Source organism: Cyprinus carpio, chromosome B14 (genome assembly GCF_018340385.1).
Source record: "Cyprinus carpio isolate SPL01 chromosome B14, ASM1834038v1, whole genome shotgun sequence".
Taxonomy (NCBI): Eukaryota; Metazoa; Chordata; class Actinopteri; order Cypriniformes; family Cyprinidae; genus Cyprinus; species Cyprinus carpio.
In genome coordinates this window covers 13,068,302-13,093,204 of record NC_056610.1, presented here as the reverse complement: position 1 = coordinate 13,093,204, position 24,903 = coordinate 13,068,302, and the positions used below count along the sequence as shown (strand labels likewise).

The 24,903-nt window shown below is 38.1% G+C and overlaps 1 protein-coding gene across 1 annotated transcript in view; it reads left to right on the top strand.

Annotated features, from left to right (window-relative positions):
* The first annotated feature begins 2,342 nt into the window (after positions 1-2,342).
* The window catches only part of ctnna1 (catenin (cadherin-associated protein), alpha 1), a 105,293-nt gene continuing 82,732 nt past the window's right edge, over positions 2,343-24,903 (top strand). Inside the window, exons 1-6 of the mRNA XM_042738128.1 lie at positions 2,343-2,651; positions 4,661-4,769; positions 4,862-5,057; positions 9,731-9,897; positions 17,261-17,380; positions 22,501-22,770. Of these exons, the coding sequence (XP_042594062.1) occupies positions 4,665-4,769; positions 4,862-5,057; positions 9,731-9,897; positions 17,261-17,380; positions 22,501-22,770 (858 nt within the window). The 5' untranslated portion in view covers positions 2,343-2,651; positions 4,661-4,664. The remainder of the gene's footprint in view (positions 2,652-4,660; positions 4,770-4,861; positions 5,058-9,730; positions 9,898-17,260; positions 17,381-22,500; positions 22,771-24,903) is intronic.

The following is a 24,903-nucleotide window of genomic DNA, read 5'->3' as shown; positions in this document are numbered from 1 at the left end:
CATCCACATTGCAGTCCCCTCCTCTGCCAAAATTGCTTAGCAGTGCATATAGTCTATGTCATATTCTCACACATCAGTTCACCTACCCTCCCCCAAATGGACTATCAAGCACATGAACACAGTCTTGTATGACACACAGTCAGTGGAGCTATATCATGCATAGATGTAATCATTTCCACTAGAGGTTAAGGTATGATTTTCATGATAGTTGTATTACTCCTTCACCAGAGTAGCCCCTCTCTCCCTCTGTTGACTGATGCTGAGGATAACTTGAGACCACCATTCAAACAGAATATGAGATTCATTCTGCTCCAAAGATGAATATGACAGTCTTGCATAAAATATAACTTCATTACAATTCCAGCTAAAGCCTATAACTCAAGGCAGAGAACTATTATGAATTCTTAGAAAATACGAACTAAATTAAAGCCGTCATATGACATTGCTAAAAAGAACATTATGTTGTGTATTTGGTGTAAAGCAATGTGTTTATGTGGTTTAAGGTTTAAAAAACACATTATTTTCCACATAATGTACATTATTGTTGCTTCTCTATGCCTTTTTGAAACGCGTTGACAAAGATAAGACAAAAGCAATAAAACCCATTACAAATAAGGCATTTGTTGCATCCAGTGGGGACATAATTACTGATTATAATGACTTATACTGTGTTTTTCCACATTGCAATCTGCTTCGATCCACAGCGCAAAGTTGATGTATTTCCTCAGCGACCAGCACGGATCAGCTCTAGGCATAACAAAGTGGATATCATCCACTTTTGGAAGGCCAAACAAAATAGTTTCGCTTTCACAATGAAACACACAGCATCTCCACAACATGGCGGCAGCGGCAACAACAATACTACAGCGAAAATAAAAGTTATGCCATCTTACTTTGTGTGAACATTTACATTTAGATTTTATCATTTAGCAGACGCTTTTATCCAAAATGACTTACAAATGAGGACAATAAAAGCAGTCAAAACTAACAAAAGAGCAGCAATATATAAGTGCAAATGACAAGTCTCGGTAAGCCTAACGCAGTACACGTAGCAAGGTATACACACACACACACACACACACACACACACACACAAAGAAAAACAAGTAGATAGAATAGAAAAAAATAGAAAGAAAGATAAATAAAGTAGAATTAAAATAGAATAGAAAGTGCTAGAGTTAGAGGGTCAAATAAAGATGGAAAAGATGTGTTTTTAGTCGTTTCTTGAAGAACATTTGGGCTGTGTTATGCAAATCTTCCCACACAGTGTTTAAACAAGGCGTTTTAGGAGGGCGTGGACAAGTCTTAACTTTTATAAAGAATATCTCTTTGGATTTGAGACTTTAGTCTTTGCAACTTCACAGATCTTCTTTATGCACCAAGACCTTGTTACACTCCAAAGAGAAAGAAAAAATTTAAATTGCATCATATGACCCCTTTAAATGACTATCATCCACTTGGCTCTATTGTAGAGCACTATGCCCTCCCCATATAAACTGCTGAAAATGTAAGATTATTACTATTCATGCTACAACTCGCCTGAGACTCACCTCTCAATAACTTCCTACATGAGTCAGACCCACTTGCGTTGCACTCACTGTGTTCTGAGGGAAAAAAATCTCATACCAGCTGCTCATATATTCACTGCATTTCTTATTCCCTCTTTTTTATATATAGATTTTTTTTTTTTAAAGGATGAATTTGACCATGAGATTAAGTATCATCATTAATAATGAGTAATCTAAACACAAAACAGTCTCCTAGCCTTTCCAGTCTGGTGTATGGTCAGCAAGCTGGTCTCTCAGCCTGACCAAACCGGTGTTCAGTTGGTTGGCAAACTGGCGACCCAGCTTGACCAGCTGAAATGTACCTCAAAATCTCCTAAAGTGACCAACAAACCATCTTAGGCTGGTCAGATATATATGTATATAGCTTAGATAGATAGATAGATAGATAGATAGATAGATAGATAGATAGATAGATAGATGTCGGTCTCCTTTTGTCACAAAATTATTGCTCATTCTTTGATTTTGCGTTTAAAAAAACTTATGTATTTGTCTTTCTTCATTTTACATTATAAATTTGTTGTTGCTTAGTTTGTGAAGCTATGATGAAAATGTAAAACAAATTTAGCCAACTGTTGTTGTAAAAAATAAATAAAGCACATGAACTGAGCTGAACTGAAACTGAGAGAAAGAGAGAGAGTATGCACATTTCCTCTTCAAATTTAATCAACAATCATGTAAAAACAAAAAAGTCTCTTCACCAATTTCGCCACATTTAAATATCCTTTCACACATTTGAATCTGATACCATTGTGTTTTAAAGTCCCCTACTGCGCGGAGTGCGCACTGAACTTTACTCGAGTATCGAGCCACTCCCAAACACACCTGATAACACTGACCGCCTGCTGGGAATCCGCCATCATCCTCCGCATTCAGGACACTGGAAAAAACGAAACTCCGTCTAAATACTTCACGAACTCGTACATTTATCACTCAAACGGGCTCTTTTAGTCAGGTTTTAGTGGTTTATATCTTCTGGCTTTGGTTTAGCCGCTGGGAGGGATTAGACCACGCGGAAAAACTTTACCACAGTATTTTAAGTGTCACCTCTCCATTTTGAATCTGACAGGAATTTCAACAGTTTGGGTGAGTATGTTTGCTTTTGTCTGGATAGTTTAAATGGCATTGTATTTTAATATAACTAATATAAAAGTGAATTTGCTTCATAATTTGCTCAATTTATGTCTATTTTGTGAATACAAGATAGCCAGAAAGGCGGAATGTGTGTTTGTGGCTACATTGTTAGCTCGTTTCCTAACTTCATGGAATGTTTGGGATATTTCTGTCTCTGTCGTTTCATATTACACTAAATGAACACCGGCCTGTTTCTTGTAAACGCTTTGTTAGTAATCTTTTGACGAATTTAGGAGGGCCGTGAAAGGACAATGGAGTCGAACACTTCTTAAGGGTATGAAAAAGAAACTATCCTGAAAACTTTGGTAGGGAATGCTAGTTAGCCGTTAGCTGCACGGCGGTTATCAGGACGAATGTGTCGGGAGTTTTTATTCTTAAATGTGTTTTTTAATCAAAACAGGGCCCGTCAATGTTATCGTATTTGTTGTTGTGGATGTTTTAATTTTTTTTAATCGAATATGGAGATGATAGTCTAAGGCATTTGAGAGAATAAAATCCATTCGAGGAGTTTAAGGCTCCGCCTAAACCACAAACTGTGGATGAGGCCCTTCCTGTGAGATCTGCCCTTAGCAGTGTATAATAATAGGCTACTGAATGCATACCGTTATTGAGATTTAGATAACAGTGTGTTTTCTATCTAAAATAACAACAAAGATGATAATATTTACCACTTTACCTGTTGATATGTAAGAGATAATGTACAGTCAGTTCGTTTATTGTGAAATAAACCCTCATTGGAATTATTTTATGGTAGCTGGCTGTACAATATTACGTTTTACAAGTGATTTATCAACAATGTTACATTTATATTTATACTACTAGCCAAATAAATAAATAAATAAATAACTATTACGTGGCCTAGATTCCATTTGAAATTATTTTATTAAGTGACCTGTACATTGTCTCAAAGATTACGCAAAGAAAAACGGTCTTTACAATGTATAAAACAATCGGTAATGGTTAACTGAGATACAAGATGGGGCTAGTTGCATTTTTGTAAAACAAGAGTGAGCAAACCTTGTGATGCAAGACAAGAATGTAGCACCGGGTTTAGTTGCCCAGATGACTCTATTCTGATTAGTTAGGCCATGTCCTAAATCCGCTATACTTTACTATACTAAAGCATATAACGTCATTAAAAACGTTGTTGCTCATAGCAGGTTTGTCTATAAGTTTAGAAGTAATTGTCAAAAATCAATTACTTTATGGAGAAAATTAAGTGGATATTTACGTTCGGAACCCCATTCTTGCAATCCATTGGAACGTAAAGAATTCTATTTGATGTTTTAATGTACACGTGTGTGTGTGTGTGTTCTTGCTTGTTCTGCCATTTAAAAAAAAAAAAAAAAAAAAAAAAAAAAATCTAACTAAAGAGTGATATTTCCCACTCAAATGAGCCTGTATATATGGAAATTATTCATTTAGTTTAATATCTTGTATTTTTTTTTTATTATAAAACTACTTATGAATTATTCAGTTTACTTGGGCCAAAGTTGAATGTCCCAACTTTTTGTAGGACACATTTGAATTCAGAGGTTTTATTCCCAGTATGTTGGTCATGCAACACTGACCTCGCCCACTTTGTCTGCATTCCCTGACCCATATAGCAAACAATGTCCATTTAGTCTGGCTGTCTAGTGCAGACAGACCCCTGCAACAACAGCAGAGCCCTCAGGGTAGGCTGATTATCCTTGTCCTTCAGTGCAAAATTGCTGATCAATACAACTGCAGTCACTGTTTGAATGGAAAATAGCAGAGTGGGCAACAGAGCTACTCAGACGGCATAAGTGTGGGTTGGTTTTGGTTAGCAGTGTCGATTGTTTACATCATTAGTGATTGCGTACACTATATATGAATCTGTCATGTGACATTTTATTTGATAAAAGACTCAGCCCCAGGCCACTTTTTTGTCTCTGTCTCACCTCTCCTCTTAATCCATTGATCACTTTTTCTCTCCTCAGAAACATGACGAGTATTAACACAGAAAACATCAACTTCAAATGGGATCCCAAGAGCCTGGAGATCCGGACACTGGCTGTGGAAAGACTGCTGGAGCCCTTGGTTACCCAGGTCAGACTGCTTTTCCAGATTTCACCCTCAAGTTGTTGCAATAATCACCAAAGGTCACTCTTTTCCTTAAATTTTTCTTGCACTATTTGCAGGTCACCACTCTTGTGAACTCTAGCAACAAAGGACCATCCAACAAGAAGAAAGGCCGCTCCAAGAAGGCTCATGTTCTGGCAGCCTCTGTGGAGACAGCCACCCTGAACTTCCTGGATAAAGGCGAGAAGATTGCTAAAGAGAGCCAGTTCTTAAAGGACGAGCTGATCGCAGCGGTGGAGGATGTCCGCAAGCAAGGTATGCAAAAAAGATAAGTGTGTTAACTAGGGTTGGGTTGACAATATTAAGTTTGATGAACCGATATCCGTTGTTAAATTCCAAGATCAGTTTTTTAGTTATGCTGTTTTCTGTTGTTTTTCTGTGTGAACACAAATCCATTACTTTAACTTGCCGTCTATCCAATAATCTTTTTTTGATGTACTGCTAGTTATAGCTTGAAATCAACATGAATGAACATCAGAAAGTATGTTCAAAGAAATGGTACAATGTACTGAAATGTTTCATGTCTCATGTATTCGCTCAATCAGTGATTTAGCCGCAGCAAGACGTCAGTAAAAACATAACGTTACATTTACCCCAAGAAATGCCCATAGCGCGTTAGCTAGAACAAATTACTCTGAGGAGCGTTTTACTAATAATCCATGAAATATACGGTAAAAAACTGGCAGCTGTGGTTGCCAGAATTATACCGTAAAAAATATGGTAACACCGTTTTAGGTTTAACGGTTTTACCTTAAATGTACAGTTTAATGTACACAGTTGATTGATAATCATTATTTCTTATTATATCTCATTATTATTAAGTTGAGAGACTGTTTTCCTAAAGAAAAATAGATGTGTACTGTACCTGATATATCCAAACAAATCAATATCAAATTTAGAGTTTTTGAATCTGAAACGAATGCATCAGTTAGTGCTATCACGGTATTAGATGTTTCACACCACAGTTATTGTGGCCAAAAGAATTCACAATATCAATATATATGCAATATCTATAGAAACCTTGAGGAACCAGCCAAATAAATTTTTACTTTTAGTTTTTCTTTTTACCCAATGAACATAAGGATACTGATAAACAGAGCACATGCATTTTCACTTCTTCTTCAGGTCACAGCTGACCTGAGACTCTGGCTTTCTCTGTCTTCTTTGAAGTTCCTTATGAAATGACAAGAGAAAATAGTGTCAAGTTCAACAGTATGATGAATAAATATTAACACCAAAACTGATACTTTAACCTGTTAACTTGCATACCTGTATTTTAATCTCTTTAACCTATAGTTAGTCATGCAGTTAACACTCTTCTAACTCAGTTTTAATGTGCGTCTAGAATGGCCGCAGATGAGGCTTTAAGTGCATGGCACTGCGACCAACTTAACATTTTACAGAGTTTAATGTAGCAATGTGGTCGCTCAGTTTTTCTAGATGTTTTATCCGTGTAATAGAATAAAACAAATAAATCACATGCTACACACATGTATTGGCCATGACTTAATTGCAGATACAAATACAAAAATTAGGCAAGTAAAGAAAACATTTATTTAAATATATGAACACAGGAAACCCCTGTCGTCGTCTTATTTGACAGGTGTCAATGTTAAGGTGCAATACTGACACCTGGGATGTCAGCCAGGTACTAGCGCTGGAGTAGGCTATTTGCATGTTGTGTTATCATAAGTGTCCTGTTCATTTTAAATATTTTGGTCAATACCAATACCGGTATATTGTCACACCCTAAATTAACACAATATCTATTTCATGATTTGAATATCACGGTTATCGGCAATACTGGTATATCACAACACCCCTAGCGTCAATACACAACCTCTACGTTACCTCTACGATAAGTTCAAAGTGTCTGCAGCCATTGAAACTATTACACGAAACGGTTGAGTATCCTAATTCGAGTAATGGCTTTAATCAGTGGTTTCATTTCCTGTTTTCATTATCTGTCTGCTTATCTGCATGTGCGGATGGATTTTTGAATTAAGAGGGCTTGGCTTGTGCTATCAGAGTTGCTGCTATCGTGCAATGGAGTGTGTACTCACCCCCCCCCACCAAGACTGTTGTCCTGTGTATCCCCTCACTCAATCTCAAGTTTTTTCACTGGTATCTCTGCCATGTGTCCTTACGGAAAGAGGGTAGAGAAGACAGGTTAATAGAAGAGTTATATCCCTGTCAAATTGCACAACTCCTCATTTCTCCATGCCTTGCTCCATGCATTTTTGATTAAAATCCTGCTGCTATCTATACGTGATCACTGCAATGCTCTAGTTAGCGCAAATTTTCGTTTGACTTAAGATGCAGTAGCCTCATCATATCAGCATGAGTTTAGAGGCCTACAGTTTATGGTGTAAATTTGCATGCCATTTTTGACACCGATTGCTAACTAATCCTGGGTATATGGCTATGCTCCCTTTGCTGAGTAGGGATTGTCACATTCATTAGCGAACAGCTTGCCCTGACTTGCTGCGCTGATCCTTCAAGATATTTTTATTTATGCTTGGTTGCCAAGAATGAGAAAACAAGAGCAAAACAACTTGCATATATGCCTGGAGTCTGCCAGTTGTCAAAGGTGATGTCAGATGTGGATAAAATGACGCTTTACTTATGCAAGACTTCAGCCCAAGTCTGTTGGCTTTTGACAGAAATAACCTGTAGCCATAAAGTCATCACCATACGTTCTCTTTCAAATTGAGTGGCTGACGTGAGCTTCCTTGGCCAGAATGCCCCCTTCTTCTGGAATTAGTGTGGCATTTCGCACTTCTGAGATGCAGAGTGCAGGCTCAAACCACTTATCACTTGTTGGAATAACATCTTTGCCAGTTTCAGACTAGGCACTCAGTGTTTATTGGCTTAGTTTGGACTGTAAAACCTGTCAAGCACCGGCCAGCACGCTGCTGTGATGCCGGGGAATGTCACATTGGTTTTGCTATGCTTTCATTAGATGTGGAATCCAGACGCTGTAGTTCGCTGGTGGCGGAGACTGTCAGCTATGCAGTTTTGCTTGACCATGCGTGGTTTGACTGATAATGCCACCATTGAGTGGGGTTAAAGCTTCCCTAGATTGAAAAGAGATCCCGGTACCCAGCTGTGGCTTACCAGCTGTTCTGCAAGGCAGGCAAACGTAATCGTTGCGTAATGCACGTTAGAAACCACCGAATTTTTGAACGATTTTCTCCCTAACAGCTCTAGAATTCCTGCTGCATGTAGACGTGCAACATTAGAATGTTTCCTGGGTAGAATGTGTCTTGTTTACCCTAGAAACCGATTTTGATTGCTTCGCACCTTTCGACGGGACAGATGAAGGATGCTGGGAATGATAATGCAGTCTGCCTTCCCTCCAAGGTATCTGGATGGTCATTGTGCCTTCTTTAGACATCCGCTTTCAACATTTCATCACAAGCCTCTGTGGTCCTCTTGTGAGCTCTACCTTAGAAGTGATAGATGTGAGTTTATTATGGGTGCTCTGATCACTATCAGGCCATTGAAAATGGTCTTATTGATTGCTCCCTCAGGAGGGAATGACAGTCCTAGAGATCTTAGTTCTTTGTGTGTGGTAGATGGTGGGGTGAATTTATTTTTAAGTGATGGGTAAAAATAGAAAGGTTCTTAGAGATGCTATTCAGTGTGTGGCAGCCACCGCTTGCGCAATAACCCAGAAAATCTTGTTGCTGGCATTCTGTGAGACTTGCTTCCTGTTACCAGGGAACACTGTGCACATTTTTCCAAACATCAACAAAGGAAGGAATGAGACCCCCCTCCTGAGCACAAAGCTCTTACTCACTGCCCCCTCAAATTGATTTCTCTTTCTTTTCATTGTCAATTTCAGTTGAGTCTAGTTATGAACTTGGCCATTACTTGCACTCTTGGCCACGTTCATTGCAGGCTTTTTTATTTTTATGTATGGCTTGAGTGGGATGTGGAGATCTGCATGAGTGCATTTAGTTCATTTGCCGACGCATTTGACAAAACCTGAAACTGTGTCGAATGGGAGGTTTGTGGTCGCACGGCAGTGCTTATTCATTTCAGTATTTTAAGCTGCTGTTAAAATGCTTTGCTTTGTCACATTGAAAAGGTTTCAACATGAGCCAACTGGGATGTGAAGGCAAGCGATGACACCATTTAGCAGGCGCATCAGATAAGACGTCAGTGTTATCCCAGGGACTCGACCTTCACTGAAAGGACTCGTTTGGGGTGCTACCATGTGTCACAGAGCTCTGGCTATGAGTAGACATGAATCGGGCCTTTGCTTTCACCACTATGTTTCACTGCTTCTGACTTGCCTCTCCATCTAGCATTTCACAAAATGGCATCCTAATGCAATTAACCCGTCACCCCCCTAACAACTGGCATTTATCCTTGAACATGAACACCCGCTGGCCTGGTGATTAGCTCTATATTTCACCTTGTGGTTCTTGTGTATAGTGGTTGGCTCTGCTCTTATGACAGACTGCAGCGTGGCTGAATCAGACCTACCACCTGAATTGTTAGTTTAAGTCTCACAGCTCACTTTGTAGCCCTTTGTTGCGGGGAATTATTGAAGTTTTTCCCCTGTTGTGCTCATTGTTTACTTGGGTTTGTGAGGACAGGTTGGCACTAAAGAACTTTCTGTATGTCATGTATTCGTGTTGTCTTGCAAGTGACCTTGGATGGTATTATCATGGGCAATTAACAAAAGCGGATTTCAAATCAAATCAAATAACGGACAATAATTAGGTCTCAGTCTTTAGCATTTCAAAAGGCCTTTTTGGAGTAATTGCATCTTCAGATGTTGAATTATCTGTTATGTCAACTTCCACATTGGGAAATGATCATTTCATTGACCTTGCTACTCTTGCATCATGAAGGCTATGGAAGGACGAATTAAAACTAATAATGAGACTCTGTCTATGACTCTTTTTTTTCTGTAGGAGAATCCATGAAGTTGGCCTCAGGAGAGTTTGCAGAGGATCCCTGTTCTTCAGTGAAGAGAGGCAACATGGTCCGTGCTGCACGTGCCCTTCTTTCTGCTGTCACTCATCTGCTTGTACTGGCGGACATGGCTGATGTGTACCAGCTTCTGCTTCAGCTCAAACTGGTGAGACATATATATACACACACACCATTTGAAAGGTTGGTTCACCAAAAAGCGAAAATTTTCATTGTTTACTCAAGCTCTCATACACTACCGTTAAAAGGTTTTGTCAGTAAGTTTGATACTTTTTATTCGGTCAAGCATACATCAAATTGATCAAAAATTACAGTAAAGACATTTATATTACAGTAAATTGGTATTTTAACTTGAATAGCCTAAAAAAATAAAATATATCATCTGCAATAATATCATAATTGTTGTTTTAAAGATGTGCAATTTGACATCAAGTATTTAGCAAAAACTAAACAAAACACCTACGGAGTGCACACATACATTACGTGATGAAGTCTAGTGGGTTAAACAGTGCACATGCACATTTAGAGTGTGTTCTTTCACTGTATGTTTCAGTCTATTAAAATGCATTAAGAATGATCACAAAATTCAAGATATGGGGACAGAAAGTGTGTGTGTGTAAATATATAATTTCATATAGTTACAATCACAAAAATTGCGTTGATTTTTACAAAACTCATCGTTCTGAAAAGCGAGGTGTGTTCTGATTGGTCAGTTATCCAGTACTTTGTGATTGGCTGAATACCTCAAGCGTGTGCCGGAAATGTTACGCCCCTTACCATATTGTGATGTCATGTCCCAGAGCGACTAGACATAAACATTAAAACCCATTATAAACGAGGCATTTGTTGCATCCAGTGGGAACATAATTACAGATTATAAATACTTATACTGTCTTTTTACGCAGTGCTACCCTACAGTGCTCAAAGTGTTTAAAACATCAGTGGCAAATTCTTTAAATATAAAAAAAAACGTACTTACAGGCTGTGATTTAGACAACAGTACTACAGCAACAACAATACTACAGTAAGAATGAAAGTTACACCTTCTTTCTTTGTGTGAACATTTGGGCAGCGTTATGCAAAGCTTCCCACACAGTGACGTAGAGATGTGGGGGCGTGTTAGAACGAGCCTTTTGGGGGCTTTTATAAAGAATATCTCTTTGGATTTGAGACTTTAGTCTTTGCAACTTTACAGATCTTCTTTATGCTCCAAGAGCATGTAACGCTCCAAAGAGAAAGGAAAAATTGAAATCGCATCATATGACCCCTTTAATAAAATATTAAATAAGATGTTCAATAAATGTTGGTATTAAGAGACTTATGTTTCAGATATTGCCTGATTTTGTTCCATTTCACCAACAAAAATTAATAATTTCAAACAGCTACATTGTTGATTCATTCAGAAACGAAACACCTTCATGTTGCTCATAGACACAAAACAGCAATTTAAATGATTCGGTTTAGTCACAGTGACTTGCTGCCACCTACTGGCGATTTTAATTTCAAATTTAAAGGGGTGGTTGATTGCGATTTTCACTTTTTTTTTTAAAGTTAGTTAGTTTGTAATGTTGCTGTTTGAACATGAACAATATCTGCAAAGTTACAAAGCTGAAAGTTCAATGCAAATATCTTTTAAAATTCTGGCAGTTTAATGCCTACAAAAATGGCTGGTAGGGAGTACAAGAAGTTACTTCCTGGGTTCGTGAAGTAACAAACCCTGATAAACCATGCCCTCGGGAAAAGGCAGCAAAGGGGGCATGGCCATGCTGCGCTGGTTTAGAGAAGAGGAAGAGAAGACTAGAGGTGCACATAAAAATCTATTCATATATGAATCGTGATTCTGTCTTCTAATGATTCTAATGGATTCACAAGTCTCAAAATCCATGTTCTAAAGCAGCGGTTCTTAATATTGTTCCTCACATCCCCCTGCTCTGCACATACTCTGCATCTTTTTCTCTCCCTCTCCCTCTCCCTCTCTCTCTCTCTCTCTCTCTCTCTCTCTCTCTCTCACTCTCATTCAGCTCAGCTCCAACAATGAACTGTTCGAATTATTCACTTATTTTCACATAGCTATAAGAAGCATTAAACATGAGCGCGTGTGCAGTTGCCGTACTGTATTAAAGCTTTAATCAGGATAAAACCATGTATTAAAAGCTAAAATAAGCATTTACAATTAACAGCATATCTAAAAGTATGCAAAAAAACCCCAAAAACATAGGTCTACCATTAAAAGCCATGCTTGCACAGGTTCTGCATGATCCTCTTCAATAATATTCTCTGCTTCTCAATTGGGCTCAAACTGATAAGTGATATTAACGACACCGTTGCTTACAATACAACCAGAGCACATGCAGCTGAGGTTAGGGGCGGGACGATTGAGGTGGTGAGGCTAGTGGCAGTTTGTTGGGCTAGCTAACCAATCAGAGCCCATCGCCTATATCTGAGGGAGGGGCTTCATAAAAGCAGGAAATGATCAGCGCGTTTCTCAGAGAAGGGACAGAGCGGTATGGAACTGATTATAGACTGCACCCAATAAATACAATAAGTACCACCCCTTTAAAGTATCTTTTAATTTTTGAAATAATTTCAAATATCAGTATTCAGTCTTATGTATAAAATATCTAAACATTCTGTATTTGTAACTGCAGTTTAAAGAACCCCATGTCCCTCTGAGCTGCATTAAACAGCATGTAAATACATCTAAATGCCACTTCAGATGCAACTTATGCAAAGATTAATTTTGTTGATACTGGTTTTATTTGTTTGGCAACAGCCTAAATGTCTTATTAATCTAATTGACTGATTAAATGTAACAATATGACTTAAAAGATGCACACTTTTAGAAAAAACATGGCTTTATTAAAGGTAAAATTGCCCATAAAAGGTAAAAATCAATTTAAACTTATATGAAAAGATGAATTTCTATCACTGATGTGAACTGACCACACAGAATATGAAGAATCGAAAAAATCCCAAAAAATATAGAGATGATTTTTTTTTCAATATCACACCCCCATAATAAGGCAGCACAATTGTTTTCAACATTGATAAAAACAAATGTTTATTGTTCAGCCAATTATAAAGATTTCTGAAGTGAATAATAATATGCAAATAAAATTTCTTTGGCTGCTAAAAAGAGAAATAAAATATATTTAAAAATGTATTAAAATAGAAAAGTTATTTTAAATTGTAATAATATTTCAGTGTGACTTTGTTTTTGGTCAAATAATTGGTGAGCATAAGAGGCTCCTTTCACAAACATTGGAAATCTTAAGCCCCTTTCACATTGCACATTGGTCCTGGAAAATTGCCGGAAAATTGTCGGATCGCCTCCTGTGTGAATGCAAACACATTCCGGGATCGATCCCGGGTTGGGGACCTAGTAACATTGCCGGGGTCAGTCCTGGAATGAGCTCTGTGTGAACAAAAGCCAGAACCAATGCCGTAAAGGGTGTCGTAGGGATGACGCGTGTTATCGTGCAACTCTTTTACCAGGTGTTTTGAAGGCAGATCAACGTTCACGACAAAAAAATATGTGCAAACTGTAATGAAGCAGAGATCAGGTAGTTCCTCACTATCTGCGCTGAAGCTGAGATTGTTCGCCAGCTTAAGTAAAAGTTAATGTGCCTAGCGTTTTCGACTCGTACATTACACGTCACATCCTGATGTCACGTGTCATAACGGGACCTTTACAGGCTGTGTTTGAACGCATGCACATATTCCGGCAAAATCACTGGCAGTGTGAAAGGGGCAAAATCTAGCGACGCCGGGACACATTACCCATGTATTTTCTGGAATCGCAGTGTGAAAGGGGCTTTACAGACCCCAATCTTTGGAACATTAATGTAGTTCCAGATCTGTGTGGAGATTCAGTGAACATCAGAAATGCTGTTTTCCATGATATATGATATATGGGCTTTCAGTCTTAAAAACAGTACCTATAAAAGAGGTCTGTATGATTCTCACCCTATACTACAAGTTTTTTGAAGCCATGCATTAGCTTTAAGTCATTTTATTCACTGTTCATCTCACCCTCTGCTGTAGCTCACAGATCTCTTTCATGCGTATGCATATTTATTTGCATGTCACGTTTCACTTGTAAGAAATGCCAGAACCTTTGGTGGCTGTCAAGAGTAAATGATGACACAATTTTCATTTTTGGGTGAATGATTCTTTTAACATTTTGATCTCTCTAGACATGCCTGGAGGGGTTGTGTGAAAATGGGCAGAGTTTGTGGCCAGCAATTTCAATTTCATTTTGGAGTGGCTTACATCATGCCAACCAGCAGAAACTCTCTGGCAAAGTATCAGGCTGGTCTTTTTGAAATATGACACTTTTTCCAAACTCATGTTTTGAGCTGGAAATTAGCCAAAACGTGTTTGTGCGTATAAACTGGTGCTAACATTTTCATTTGTAGTTGGCTGATCGCAAGGCTATTTTGAACTTTTGTGTCTTATTGTATCACTTAGACTTAGTCCACCACTGATTTTAAATTTCCTTTTATAACCCTCTTCATTATCTCTACCCCTCGTCAGTCTCTAGATCTGAGAAAAAGCTAAAGCCGAAGGGAGTAGCGCAGGGAACTGGCTTTGGTCCAGAAGGCTGGGTGAAGCACACAAAAAGATGCCTGAGTTTAGTCCTATTTACCCCCTTTATTATCTGCACTGGTGTCAGTGATTTTATTACCCTCTAGGTTTACTGCCCAACTCTTCTTGAACTTCCTCCAACAGTAATTATATGCACAGCAAACCCAGTTACTGAGCGTGTATATTAACACTTCATATTTAAAAAGAAAGCCCTGCATGGAAGCTGGATATTGCAAGCATTCCTGTAGCCTACAATTTGTGTTTCACATATGCCCAGGTTTTATATTAGATTTGTTTGCATTTAGTCTATAGGTTGTTGGCCCGAACTAGATTACATCCACTTTCTGTTTTCTGCAAGCAACGCACACTGTTTGTTGGATCTTTGTTTGTTTAGTGATGTAGTGTTGTGGGGTATAGTGGCATTTTTGCACAAAATGATTTCAGCCCCCTTCATTGAAAATATATATATGATATGATACAGGTGGATTATTTTTTTTTAGTGTTACAATTTAGATTTTTATGCCAGTTTTTTTTTTTTTTTCGCTTGAAGTTCATGATGGAAGTGGAAGCAGGAGCTTTCTTGTGAAAGAGTAGGCGCTGTTTTTCTTGCCTGTTTTCTTTGTAGGATTGTTCTGGGAGCTCAGCTTGAATGTTCAAATGAGAAGCTTTTTAGGTGTGCTTGTGTGACCATTAAAATATTTCTCTTGTCTGATTTTGACTAATGTACTAATGATTTGGCTAATGCATTTGTTGAATTAATTAGAATAAACTGTGAAAGGTAAAATCACGATAGAGTTGGACATTATTATTATTATTATTATTATTTATTTATTTATTTATTTTTTACGAGGTGCACTGAATATAGTTTAAATGTAGGTAGAAGGTTTTCTGGCTTACTGGTTGTCACTAATCATTTTTCAGTACAATAATTTCGTATTGATACATTTTCTATTGTACAGCTTTGTTTTCTTCTTATTTCAGCCCAGTGATCAATGCATTTATATATAATACAGGTGCATCTCAATAAATTACAATGTCCTGGAAAAGTTCATTTATTTCAATAATTCAACTCAAATTGTGAAACTCGTGTGTTAAATTCAGTTCACACAGACTGAAGTAGTTTAAGTCTTTGGTTCTTTTAATTGTGATGATTTTGGCTCACATTTAACAAAAACCTCAAAACAAATGGAATACTTCATAAGACCAATAAAAAAAAATCATTTTTAGTGAATTGTTGGTCTCCTGGAAAGTATGTTCATTTACTGTACATGTACTCAATACTTGGTAGGGGCTCCTTTTGCGTTAATTACTGCCTCAATTTGGCGTGGCATGGAGGTGATCAGTTTGTGGCACTACTGAGGTTGTATGGAAGCCCAGGTTTCTTTGACAGTGGCCTTCAGCTCATCTGCATTTTTTGGTCTCTTGTTTCTCATTTTCCTTTTGACAATACTCCATAGATTCTCTCTGGGGTTCAGGTCTTGTGAGTTTGCTGGCCAGTCAAGCACACCAACACCATGGTCATTTAACCAACGTTTGGTACTTTTGGCAGTGTGGGCAGGTGCCAAATCCTGCTGGAAAATTGTAATCAGTATCTTCAAAAAAGCTGGTCAGCAGAAGGAAGCATGAAGTGCTCCAAAATTTCTTGGTAAACGGGTGCAGTGACTTTCGTTTTCAAAAAACACAGTGGGCCAACACCAGCAGATGACATTGCACCCCAAATCATCACAGACTGTGGAAACTTAACACTGGACTTCAAGCAACTTGGGCTATGAGCTTCTCCACCCTTCCTCCATACTCTAGGACCTTGGTTTCCAAATGAAATACAAAACTTGCTCTCATCTGAAAAGAGGACTTTGGACCACTGGGCAACATTCCAGTTCTTCTTCTCCTTAGCCCAGGTAAGACGCCTCTGACATTGTCTGTGGTTCAGGAGTGGCTTAACAAGAGGAATACGACAACTGTAGCCAGAGACGTCTGTGTGTGGTGGCTCTTGATGCCTTGATCCCAGCCTCAGTCCATTCCTTGTGAAGTTCACTCAAATTCTTGAATCGGTTTTGCTTGACAACTCCTCATAAGGCTGCGGTTCTCTTGGTTGGTTGTGCAGCTTTTTCATCCTCACTTTTTCCTTCCACTCAACTTTCTGTTAACATGCTTGGATACAGCACTCTGTAAACAGCCAGCTTTTTTGGCAATGAATGTTTGTGGCTTACCCTCCTTGTGAAGGGTGTCAATGATTGTCTTCTGGACAACTGTCAGATCAGCAGTCTTCCCCATGATTGTGTAGTCTAGTGAACCAAACTGAGAGACCATTTTGAAGACTCATGAAACCTTTGCAGTTGTTTTGAGTTGATAAGCTGATTGGCATGTAACCATTTTCTAATTTGTTGAGAGTGTGAATTGGTGGGTTTTTGTTAAATGTGAGCCAAGATCATCACAATTAAAAGAACCAAAGAACCAAACTACTTCAGTCTGTGTGCACTGAATTTATTTAATACACAAGTTTCACAATTTGAGTTGAATTACTGAAATAAATGAACTTTTCCACGACATTCTAATTTATTGAGATGCACCTGTATATGTGTATGTACATTTTTATATTTATATATGTATGTGTGCATATACTGTAAATAACTCTAAATGAAATATTTATGTAGTATTTAGATGTTTTATTATATATTCAGCTAGTAAGGTCTGATCTTTCTCCCTCTCTCCAGTTCTTTCTTTTGTTTCTATCAATAAAAAGAGTAAAAGCTCACAATAAGTTCTAAATGTGAATATATCCCAGTAGGGCCTTTTAATAGAGTTTTATGGTGATTAAGAAATACAAAGCATGAACGCATGAATGATTTTCAAAGGTCACACTTAGAACATAGACTGTAGATTAAGACATTTTTCTTTAATGGTTTATTATACTTGACCCACAGGTTGAGGAGAGCCTGGTGAAGGTGCGCAATGCTGGCACTGAGCAGGACCTGGGTATCCAATACAAAGCTTTGAAACCGGAGGTGGACAAGCTGAACATGATGGCAGCCAAGAGGCAGCAGGTAAAATGCATCCACTCCTTGTACCCAATGTTCTCATAATCTGAGGAGATTTCATTAGTGGATGTACTGACTTTGAATAGCATTACATCCTCCACCCACATGTGCAATAAGGGGCTATGTAGCACTGGTTGAAGATTTGACGCGTGTAAGCATGAACAATCTTCTTTGTACCGGTTGGGGAGGGGAAAAGCAAGACTGGGTTGGAGCAGCTAGAGTGACAAAATCCATTTAAATGAAATGAGAATTGGGTCTTTGGGATTTTTTGTGGCTTATCAGGATAAGCAGTATTCACCAGTGATGGATTTCAGGATGAATTTTCCAGGTGAGCTCACTGATTAATAGAAAGAACGTTGTTTTGCAATAGAGAGAGATTATTATATCTTGACAATGCTAATTAATTCTCCATTCGAATATGTAGTGCTGTTCATTTTATTTATTCAGCATGATTTCCCCTCTCATGCTACACTGGGCCCTTTTAATATTATACTTTTGTGAATCAGTCGCATATGCTACAGCCTCACTCCCAAGGTCCAAATTGCTGTGGTATTATTTTTTATTTTATTTTTTTTTACTTCCATTTCAGGAGTTATGCTTTTTCCCACTGAGAACAGAAGTCATTTTCAGTGAGAGCTAGTCCACACTTGGGAGATCTCAGGTTTGACAGCAAAGATCGATCATGAAAGCACAAAAATTGTCTTTGCCCCCTCCCCCCCCATATCTTCAAAACATTTCACATAGATCAGAATCCTGTGTCATCTATATTCAAACTGGACACAAAGTGTTTTTTTTGGCTGTAACTTGTGTTTTGACAGACAGCAATTTGTGTCAATGCTGCACGCTGACTTTAAGTACGGGGCAGCAACAGCAACACTTTAGAGATTAGAGGGCGTTCACGCAGGACGCATTCCCTCTTTCAAACAGCTAGACGGAGTGCGTACGGAGCAGGCCATTGATTATTAACTTGACACGTCGTCTTAAAAATGTACCACTTATGGCTTGAAGAAAAAAAAAAAAGATTTCCCTCTAACTCATTTTTATGTACACTGGCAATAAAAAGAAAAGTAGAGAAATTACCCAATAGGTCTGTGCGATAAATCGAATCGCAATCGTGATATATGATGTTACGATTTTGCTAATAACGAAGCTTGTGATGTGGGTGTGATATTACTCTGTTCAAGAGCATATGCTTGACTGCCATCCTTGAGTGGCAGTCTTACTAACCAATAGAGTGAGCCCACCTCCGTTTTCCCCAATCAGCTCTGCTCTAGCCAACTGCGTAAACCCCACCATTAAAAACAAAAAACAAAAATGGAAAGTGGGAGAGAGAGTGTGTGTGTGTGATTATGGTGTCTACAGGGTCAGATTGATAGTTAGGCAAATGAATACTAAAGAAAAACTTATGTAATATGAGATTACTTCTGCTTCGAAATGACAGACACCAAACAAAAAAGGTGTCACAACACATATCAAGAGCTCCTTTATCGGTTCTGCTTTCAGTACTGGAGAATAAAAGATACATTCTTGGATGTTTTTATTAGTACATAAACATTATCTTGCACATTTTATCTTCCCAACAGGTTCTAATTTGAAAGAAGTGTATAATGCATGTTCGCTATTCCCAATTCAGAAGACCGCACACACCGCCTGTGTCTCTGAATGTTTCTCATACATGCTCCACTCTGCTGCGTCTCATGGAGGAGCCATTTAAACTTGCCGCACACATGCAGCCTGTCTCGTAATGCTTATTTATACTCTTGCACGTGTCTTTACCGCATGTCTCCACGAGCGCATCTGGCAATATGGACGAGGCCTGACACAGGCGCGCAACCTGTGTCAACTCGTGCCTGGCTCCGCGTTTTAAAATAAGTGTAAATTCAGTCTAACTGCTTTGCTAATTTCACTTGGATTAAATGAAACATTCAGCACATTTTCCACTTGTTCTTAAAATCCCAAATACTTAAAAATGAATAAATCAGCCTATAACCTATGTAATACTTTAATAATTGACTAAAGTAATACAGTTCCAGTGCTTCCCACACATAGACTTTACTTGGGCAGGCCGCCCAGGTATATCAACGGCCGTCCAAGTATATGGAGAAACATTTTTTCTTTTTTTATTTTTTATTTTTATCAGCCCAAAATAATGAAAGCATCCACGATCGATTAACTAGTGGGAAATCTCCCCTCATCCTACATAATTCGTATCTGCTCGTTCTGTGTGCGCGAGAACTGTTTCCTCCTGCTGACCTTCCCATGTGCCCTGCAGAGATGCGGCGGATATTTCACAGACAAAGACAGGCTCAACAGCGCTTGTTGGGCTTGTTTATGATTAAAAGTCACACGTTAAGTTGTTTTTTTTTTTTTTTTTTTTTTTTTTTTTTTCTGGGCATTATTGGTGTTTTGGTTACACAATTAATTATATTTAATTTAACTTCCAATTAATTCATAGTAAACTATTGTAGTTTCTGGCTGGGATGCTTCCCCCACAGGAAGGAACATTATTTGACATATATTATTCAATATATAGATTTTACAAGTATCAGTAAAATCTGTGTCCCATTCAGTGAAAGAGATACTGTATATGACAAAGTAAATAAAACTCTACCATTTAAATGCTGTAATTTTGCATACTTTACAATGCATATAATAATATTAGTATGTAATCAAATGTAATAGTAGCCTATGTAATTAAAATGAATTTAAATAAATTAAAATATTGTTAAAAATTACACCTGTGTTATTTGTCACATGTAGTAAACCATTTTTATGCCATGGGCAATAGGAGGATTTTCCACCTGGCTACCACCGCAAGTATATTTCAAACCTGTGGGAAGCACTGAGTTCTTTATTTACACAAAATAAACTAATCTTTCCTGTGAAATTCAATAATTAAGTAAATCCTGTAATAGTAGTAATACAATTATAATATTCCCTACTAAAATAAAAAAAACACAATAGAACCCTTCCCAAAACACAATAGAAATTTTAAGGGATTTAAGGGTTATAATGGGAAATATAGCTGCAAGCAGCAATTATGGGGCCATGCACTCCAGCAGCAAAATTAGGAGTTAAGCATGGCATGGAGCATCAGACCAAATGCAACAATGAGTAATAAAAGCAATTTTAGGATGATTGTAATTGAAATGGCTGAAAAATCATAAATTCAACCTCTAGTAATATGATTAAATTGCTTATCACTTTTGACCAACAGGTGGCGATGTAATCAAATCATCTTGGTGTGTTCTGTGTGAGGTGACAAAGGCAGACACAAAGTTTGTTGTCATAGTCAAAGCTTCGCAAAGATATAGCTTCAGACTCATTTTGGCGCCATGCCTAAATTTTGTAACGGTGCTTTACGAAAACAGTTTTGTCAGTCGACATGAAATGCATAACTTTTTGTCAGCACAGTCTGAATATGATCCGACTCGATTTTGGTGAAAATCGGACCAACAGTTGAGGAGGAGTTAGAAAAAGTAGGTTTTTAACATAACTCAAAATTGCGGACAGGGAGTTCAGATTCCCTCATCGCAAATTGGTATGTATGTTTTCTGCACGACCCAAGGAATACTTTGAAACCAGTTTCATTACATTAGCCTAATGCAATCAAAAGTTATTAGCATTTTTGGAAATTTCGTAATTAAAGGTTAATGAGTGGTTTATTACTCTTGGCCAATAGATGGCGCTGTTACTAAATTGTTGTACCGTGGTCAGTGTGAGGTGACAATGGCACATACAAAGTTTGCTGTAAATGTCAAACCTTTGCAGAGATACAGCCCTCAGATGCAGTTTGGCATCTTTCCAGCAAATTCGTTCATGCGCTTAACGGAAACCATTTCGTGTATCGACACAAAATCCATAACTTTTTGCCAGCTTGGTCTGAAGATGATCCGAGCCAAATTTGGTGAAAATCGGACCAACGATCTAGGAGGAGTTCGAAAAAGTAGGTTTTCAACATGAATCAAAATGGTGGACAGGAACAGAAAATGGTGCCCCAAACTTTTTGAGTAGCATGAGGGTATGGAGCTGAAGATTTTTGTAATTAGTTTTGTAATGATACGCTAATGCGTTTGTAAAATACAGCATTTTAGAACATAATTCAAAATGGCCGACGCCCAAAATGGTTGTGATGGGAAAACTGGGTATCATTCGATTTGGCATGATTGTGATTTTTGGCCAAAGCATTCAGAAGTTATGAGCAAAAATATGCATTTCTTCCATCTCCTGAAGCACTGCAGGTAGTGTTAGGTCATGCTTGTTATAACACACACCAAGTTTGGTCTCAATAGGCCAAACCGTTGCAGAGATATAACCTCACGTCCACTTTTGCATGCTTTTCGTAGAATTCGTTCATGTGCTATTCGGAAATGGTATGACTAATCAACTTGAGTTCCATAACTTTTTGCCAGCGTGGTCTGAAGATGACCTTGTTCAATTTTTGTGACTATCGGTTCAACGGCCAAGGATGAGTTTGAAAAAGTAGTTTTTACGAACAATTGAAAATAACGAAAAAACTAAACCTTACAAATTCAAATTTTACAACTTTCCCGCAAGCGGTTCTATGGGCTGCCAAAGACTTGCGGATACAATAGGTGCCTAATTATATTGCCTTTAATGTAAACTATAATGGTGTCTACTGGAATTTGATGGATTCTATATGTGGGATGTAATTTGGCAGATGGGAGACAATAGAACAACAATAATTCCTATTGGAACAATGCTCAAAACACACCACAAAAAGGAATTTTGTAATTGTTTTAATGGAAACCATAAGAATATCTGTGATGTTTTTTTATTGTTTTTTTTCAGCAGGGTAACGATACTCATAAGTTACTGTGCTGCACATTATTGACAATATTAAGCTGAAGCTTGACTTTACAAAATTAAAATCGTGAATCAAATCCCAATCACAATATCTGTCAAAAAAATTTCCCCCAAATCGCACAGCCCTATTACCCAATGTGCACACTTAACAGAAGTGATCGTATTTATTTTAGTTCCACATGGCACAAGTTTCTACACTGCATATTGGCCAGACTATGGTCATGATCTGATTCTCTCTAATGTCCTTATTATGACAGGCCTGTAACATCACCCCTGAATTCTCCCTCTTCATATGACAGGAACTCAAGGACGTTCATCACAAGGACCAAATGGCGGCGGCTCGCGGTGTCCTTCAGAGGAACGTTCCCATGCTGTACACGGCTTTGCGTGCCTGTCTGCAGCACCCAGACGTGGCTGCGTACAAGGCCAACCGGGACCTCATCTACAAGCAGCTGCAGAACGCTGTCTCCGGCATATCTAATGCAGCTCAGGCTGCCAGCAGCGAGGACTCCAGCTTCTCCCAGTCTGCAGGTGGAGGAGAGCTGGCCTACGCCCTCAACAACTTTGATGTAAGTCTTTGGGCTATTTGATTTCCCCCTTTTTTGGGCCAGTTTCTTTGATCCAGACAGAAGTAGCAAGCTAATAAGCTGTGTCAGTGAAGAATTGTCATTCAGCAACATGACCGAGACTAAAATGAGAATTGGCCTCCCTCTAATTAAAGGGAATGTTCTCTGTGAGCATTGTCATTTAGGGAATGGCCGCTTTTTTTTACCAGTTGTATTGGGACGGATGCCATATTGCATGCTGCATTGAGGTGCTAATCTCAAAAAGGGTAGAACAACAGGAAAGCTTTTGCACTTTTCAGTGAGGGTGTGAAAAGGCAGTGAATGGCTTGGTCCATTTTAAGGTATGGGATTATAGATTGTGAAATAATTAGAATTCATGGAAAAGGTTATATTGAAGAGTTATGAAATATGCAGCTCCTTGCAGACCTTAGGCTTGACTTAATGTGTTAAAAATTCTGTAATTGCTGAATCAATATTTCATCTCCATTAGAAAGTCTGCATAAAGATCAGGCTTTGGGTAAAAATGCAACAAGGCTTGATTTTTTTTTTTTTTAACTTTTGATCAGTTTCTGCTTTTGGGTTTGTGAAAGGCGCAAAGTTGTTTTGCAGCCAGCGATGAAGATGAGCATATTGTGTTAAGGATCTAACAGCAGTTGCATCACCCTCTGCAACTGCTCCACACAATTTTATCAACAAAGAGCATGAGAGCAGTGAGTTGTTGACAAATCCAGTGTGTGATTGAACTGTGACGAGGAGACGGTAATCCAGGATTGGATCAGATTATATTTGTATGTCCAAACAAAGCTGAGCTGCTGACCTCGGAGTCTTTCACAAGTTTGAACTTTTTGTTGCAGGGTTGAGTCAGGTCAACACCAAAAACTTATGGGAAATAACATGACAATTTGACAGTCTAAGCAGTACATGTATGTCCTGATGTTTCATGTTTTAAATAGTTCAGATCAGAGTCTCTAAATTTAATTTGAGGTTAAGGGTAGCAAGTGATCATTAGCTATCCTTCATTTATTTGCGCTTTGAACAGTTAGCCTCCTTCCGGAATAGGATGCGAACCATTAGTCTAACCATTTTTGGTCTGTTGCACTCTCAACATTTTAAACAATCAGTTAGTGAAATAATAAATTCAAATGATATGCACGAACTGAAATGTTGCCATAGAGATCTTATAAAAGGAATAAAGTAGGTTATAATGGTACCAGCTGTGTTTTTGAGCATAAGGTGCATGCACATATTACTTTTGAATTTGTTGGTCTAGCAAATGCAACCTGTACTTTTAAGTAATAGATATTGTTGAATAGTTTGTTCCTGATGGACATGGTGGGAAATGAACCTTTTTTTCCATTAGCCACAGTCACTGCTAAATGCAGAATTTTGGCAGCATTTTATTTTTTCAGCTCTGTATGCCTGTGAAAATGAGCAAAGCATTAAATCTCGACAAGGTTTTTTTTCTTTTGCAATGGTTAGGATATTTTCTAAAGAAGTTTTGGTATGTTACTTTTTAACGTTGAAAAGAAATGTAAAAAAAATAAATAAAAATTTGTGAATTGTTTTTATTTACCAAATTTTTATACTGGGGTGGGCGATATGGCAAAAATATCATATCACAATTAAAAAAAAAAAAAATCACGATTCATGATTTTATCTCAATTCTTTGTCATTTTGGTTTTACTAGTTTTGCAAGTTGTCTGAGCAGTACAGCCAAACAAATTTTTTCAAAGTTAGTGTGGACGAGCAACTGTTTGGTTACCCAAATTCTTCAAAACATTCTTCAAAATATCTTCTTTTGTGTTCAGCACAAGAAAGACATTAATACAGGTTTGGGACAACATGTGAGTGAGTAAATAATGACAGAAGTTTCATTTTTGGGTGAGCTAACCCTTTAATGACAAGCAGCAGCATGTTTAGTACTGTCCCTTTAAGACCTGCACGCATCTAATGCAGGGTTTTTCCTGCATAGAGAGTTATGAGGCGGCCGCCTCCGCCAAATTTTGTGCTACCTCTGGTTGTCGACAAAACTCAGGCAGGCAGTCATGTGCAAGCATCACTGAATTGCTTCCATTAGAGCTTTTAGAAAAATACTGATATTTTTATACAAGTTTACTTGATATTTATTTACACAGT